At 30.9% G+C, this 5,196-nt stretch overlaps 1 protein-coding gene across 1 annotated transcript; it reads left to right on the top strand.

Annotated features, from left to right (window-relative positions):
• The first annotated feature begins 3,113 nt into the window (after positions 1-3,113).
• LOC144574748 (putative WRKY transcription factor 64) lies at positions 3,114-4,888 on the top strand. The gene is made up of 3 exons (XM_078324793.1): positions 3,114-3,463; positions 3,620-3,724; positions 4,410-4,888. Exons 1-3 carry the CDS (start codon positions 3,198-3,200, stop codon positions 4,867-4,869), a joined length of 831 nt encoding a protein of 276 aa, XP_078180919.1. The 5' UTR covers positions 3,114-3,197; the 3' UTR covers positions 4,870-4,888.
• The last annotated feature ends 308 nt before the right edge of the window (positions 4,889-5,196 follow it).

Here is a 5,196-nt window from a genome sequence, read left to right on the forward strand (position 1 = left end):
GGTATTTGATTCAAATGTAAGGAGATTAAAAGAATAAGAGTATCTACATCTCTGAAATTCTTGGAGTTTCTAATTTGACATGGCAGTTTCTAACTCAGTTTTAGGAATGCGGAAGAGTTTATTATTTAGAAACTATGCAGAAAAATTTCTTATTAAGAAACTGTTTATAAACTCCATGATAATCAAATAATTAGCTCAAATTACTTCTCATTTTTAATTTATTGCTGATGTGGTTTAATAGAAAGTCTAAACTTAATTTCAGAGATGTGAATGTTAGAAACTTTAGATATCATAATTTCTAAAAAGTGATGTGATTAACAATTATTTAGAAACTCATTTGAGTTGCTGGGATGCAGATGCTCTAAACTCTAACCATTTGTAATAAGTGATAATCTGAAGTTTTGCAGGGCTATGGAATAAAATCTTTTGTGAATATCTGTATGGATGTGACGACTGACGACTGGAAAGTCTGGAATTAGGGCTTAATTAGCATCAATCTGTCTATACTGAGACGGTGCGGCAAAATCAAGCGAAGAAAGTTCTTTTTGCGGGTAATTTGTTATCAATACTGATAACCATCTCCAACTTTTAACCCATAACTATCTATCATACCATTATCTATGTTTCATCCGATTTCAAACATATCATATGAGTACCAATTGTTTGAATCCATTAAAAAACCTATGGAAGGGTAATTTTGCATGTTTTGGAAGCTATTTAATGTAATTAACTTTAAATTAAACAATAATACAATATGCCAACAACTCAGACAGAGTCTGAAATTAAAATTGAAATTGGATGATTGAATAGATAAGAAATAAGGTAAACAAATAGTAGTAATAATTACAAAAATTAGAATTTTCCTTTAAAACATATAATATTTTATCAAAAGTCAGAGATAATTATAGGCGATTCAATCGGACCAAATTCAATATGTATCAAGATTCGCGCATTTGGGCAATTTGATCATGTGACTATCGGACCCCCACCATGGCCCTCCATCAGCATCCTCTGCCTCCCATATCTGCTCCATGGATACTTAAATTTCTGAAATTTTTAAAAATATCCAAAATAATTTATTAAATTTTAGAATCCACACCCCAGTTGGGCGAATTTCAAAATCTGTCCAAACCACAAATTTTGTTTTGCAGAAAATTAGCCTAAAACTGCAAATTTATTTTGCAATTTTCAAATTCCAAAACCGCAAGAAAAATTGCGGTTTTGATTTTGGAATTCCAAAACCACAGTTCTTTTTTGCAGTTTTAAGTTTTTTAATTAAACATAAAATGTTATAATTTATTTATTTTTTGTATATAAATATTAGAAATATTTTATATATTTCTTTGAAAATAGATGAAATACTATATAATTTGATTATTATAAAGACTGTGACAAATAATCCGGATCAACATTTTTCAGATCGGATTTTTTGCGGTTTTAAGAAAAATAAAATATTTCTTTGTGTTATTGAAAAAATAATAAAAATGTTTTGAATCCAAGTTCTTGATCCCAGTTCAAAAGTCACTTCTCGATAAACACATAAAATATTGTGATCCTTCTATTTTTGAAAAAAAAAAAGTTTTTAAAGTATCTCTTTGACAGAGAATATCAGAGTTTTTTTTTTAAATAATCACAATATTTTCTGTATTTATCTAAAAGTGACTTTTGAACTGGGATCAATAACTCAGATTCAAAACATTTTTTTTTTAAAATAACACAAAAAATATTTTAATTTTTCTTATATCTTCAAAAAATCCGACCTGAAGAATGTTGATTCGGGTTATTTGACGCAGCCTTTCTAAAAATCAAATTATATAGTATTCCATATATTTTCAAAGAAATACAAAAAATTAATTTATTATAACATTTTCTGTTTATATTTCTGTCAACTAAAATACACGCTCAAAATTAACATATGTACGGTAGGATTATTATGATATGTATATATATATTCTTTCATCTAATTAAAATGCATTCTTAATTCTTTTAGCTAAATTATTAAAAAGAAAAACTTAAATAGTATTAGACGGACTAATCTATTTTAACTTATTTTCAGAAAATAATGGAAATGCAGTTTTACCAAAATATGTGGAAATAATTTGGGATCAAATATGGGGTTAATTACAATTTACTCATCTGATGTTATTATCTCGTCTAGAACCAAATACTGGCCTACTTCGGAATAAAGCATTCCCGGTCTCTCCCATTTTTTGTGCGTTATGATTTTGGGGGGTCCTATGTGATGTATGAAAAACATTTTAGAATAATATCTATAAAAATACAGTATTAGTAAAGGTCGCCTATCCAAAGAAAAAGCGCAAAAAAAAGAATTGATTTTTATTCATTTGATTTAGTATTTATATATCGGTCCTGCGCTTAATTAAACTTTTGTACTTATCCGATTGCTTTTATGATAAAAAAAGTTATCCAATTATTTTAACACAGTATTTAGTTCACCGATGTTAGTTTAGATAAGAAGCTTGAATATTGAACAAAAAATCCTAAAATAATCACAAAACATAAATACATGATACATGATACATTTGTCAAAATTAACAATATTTCTCTTTTTATTGATCTCTGATATTTTAGAATTGTATAACCAGTGAGGATATATTCAATCCTAATTGTGCTTAAACACAAGAAAATTCTTCCAAAAGTCATTTGTTTTCCATTTAATTTTATTTATTGTGCTCATATAAGAAAACAAACTATAAGTGGACTCTTGATTGTGTCCTAAACGAATTGGGATCTGTTATTAAAAAAAAAAAAAAAAAAGTCTCCCGTTAACGCATCCTAAACAAGCCATGAGATATTTTCAACCCAACCAACAGGCATTTATTTATTATTATCTTGGAAAGATGATTATATATATATATATATATATATATATATATGCAAAGTGCCATAGTCACTTGTAACTCACTTGATGACGTTGCTTGAATGACGTCATAAACAGCGTTTTTTGTCGTCTAGTGAGAAAATACACTTTCCCTGTTATTTCCAATCCTTATCCTCTACTCTTCCCTAGCCTACATATGTGATATGTCATATATGCCCCTTCCCAACAATTTCTCGAGCCTCTCTCCTCTTATAAAAAAGCAACCAACAAGCCTATCTCCTCTTATAAAAAAGCAACCAACTTAAAGATCAAGGCAAGTGAGAGGAGGTAATTTGCAACAGAAATTGTGACACTAATGGCTGAAAACTCACTGATCAGCATGCTAAAAAGAGGCCAAGAGTCGACCGATAAGCTAAAGGCGTTGTTGGTACAACACAAGCTACCAACTGAATTTGCAGAACTCGAAAATATTTCAGGGATTTTCACTGAAGCTGTAGCAATGTTGCAAAATGTTGTAGCGTCATCTCAGCAGTTGCCAACTATGGAGGAAAATGACATGTACACGAATTCAAGCAAGAAAAGGCGTACACAAGTTGAACCTAAATTTGGCGGTAGAAAAAGGTACAAAGAACTTCCTTTATATGCATTTTCTTAATTTTTTTAAGCATAAAAATGTAGAGTAAACTTGCTTGATTTTACTTTTCTGAACATGGCATATTGTTATAGTTTGTTATTTTCAACTGCATGCATGATTTCATGAAGTGAATTTGGTTGTAGAATTGATACATATTTCCGCAACAAGGTGATAAGGCAGAGCATAGATGATGGATTTACATGGAGAAAGTATGGTCAGAAGGGAATTTTCAGTGCAAAGTACCCAAGGTAAATCCATATACAGACAAGAAAATCTACATGGCGTTTTTGCACTTGAATGATTGCTTTCCTCTACAAAAGAATTTTCCTCAAAAATAAAATACAATACCTTAGAATAACTTTATTTTCTGTATTTTAGGTGTTGTGATCGACCCCATCACCACAGTAAATCCTTATCCTAATAATTCAATACAAATTATTCTCAGTAAACTATGTGGCAAAAGAAGAAATTGATATACAATTGCTAAACAAAAACCAAGATTGATTTCACAAAATTTGTAAAGGAAATGCAGTTTTGACAAAAGTATGGTACTAACATGCACTTTATCACAATACATTTATTTAACATGTGCCTTTGCAATTTGCCCAATTGGTTGTCGCTGTCTGTCTAATCATAGACCAGGATTAGCATGATTTAATTTTGCGATTAGGTGAGGCCCACTGTTCCTTTACTTTTCACAGAAATTTATACTATAACCATTAATTACTAGACACGTAGCAACACATGTCTATGTCCAATGCATTCCTTTTTTTTTTTTTTTTTTTCCTTCACATGCACACAAACAGAATATTTTTAAGTAGAGATAAGGTGTAGCAATCTGTGTTGTATTTACCCCTCTTACTGATATAAAAAAAATGCAACAACAAACAAGAAAATCAGAATTAACTTTTTATACTAAATTATAATTTGCAGGAGCTATTTCAGATGTACGTACAAAAATGAAGAAAATTGCCAAGCAACCAGACAAGTGCAGCAATCTGAGCAACAACCTGGCAATTATGAAATCACATACATTGGAGAACATACATGCAAACAAGCAAAGAAACATTGCCAAGAACAAGAGCAATCATACATAATCAATTTCAATTCCAACACCAACAATGATATCCAACATTTCGCTTCACCTCCTCTCTCTTCTTCAATCAAGCATGAGCATGAAGAGGAAGTTATGAGCAACGAAAGCCCTTCTGTCAGTTTCACAACCTCTGATAATGAACAGGTGATTCCAAGCAGTAATTTCTTGGGTTTGGAATTGGAGTCTATTCGGCCAAGTGATAGTTTTAGTATGGAGTTCGATGGTGCCTCGCTAGAGTTCGAAAATATTGAGAGTGTATTTTCTTATGACCAATTTGTATCTTTGTTTCAAGAATAGATGGTTAATTTACCAATCACCTTAATTAGATTTAATTAAACATGATTTTACTTGGCTGCCTATAAAACCGTACTATCCACATCGGACAAGTGGCTGCCTGAAGTCACTTGGAGACCTAAAGGCTCTCTATTCATGTTCGGTTGACATAGATGATCGAATTATCTGCAAGGGTAGAAAGTGCTTTTTGCTGACGGTATCAATAGTATTTTTGTCGGTGTATTCTCAACAATAGTCACTTTTTACCCTCGTAGATAGTACTACTACAAAAAATATTTTTCCCATCTCCTCTTTACTATTGGATGTGCTTTCGCACAGACGGCACTTGTC

This window comes from Carex rostrata, chromosome 23 (genome assembly GCF_964058835.1).
Source record: "Carex rostrata chromosome 23, lpCarRost1.2, whole genome shotgun sequence".
In the NCBI taxonomy this organism is placed as follows: Eukaryota; Viridiplantae; Streptophyta; class Magnoliopsida; order Poales; family Cyperaceae; genus Carex; species Carex rostrata.

Excerpts from the sequence above, each read along its gene's own strand:
- LOC144574748 (XM_078324793.1), top strand. The coding sequence starts at position 3,198 with ATGGCTGAAAACTCACTGATCAGCATGCTAAAAAGAGGCCAAGAGTCG. Across the intron at positions 3,464-3,619 it reads AAATTTGGCGGTAGAAAAAG|AATTGATACATATTTCCGCA; the intron begins GTACAAAGAACT and ends ATTTGGTTGTAG. Across the intron at positions 3,725-4,409 it reads TTCAGTGCAAAGTACCCAAG|GAGCTATTTCAGATGTACGT; the intron begins GTAAATCCATAT and ends TATAATTTGCAG.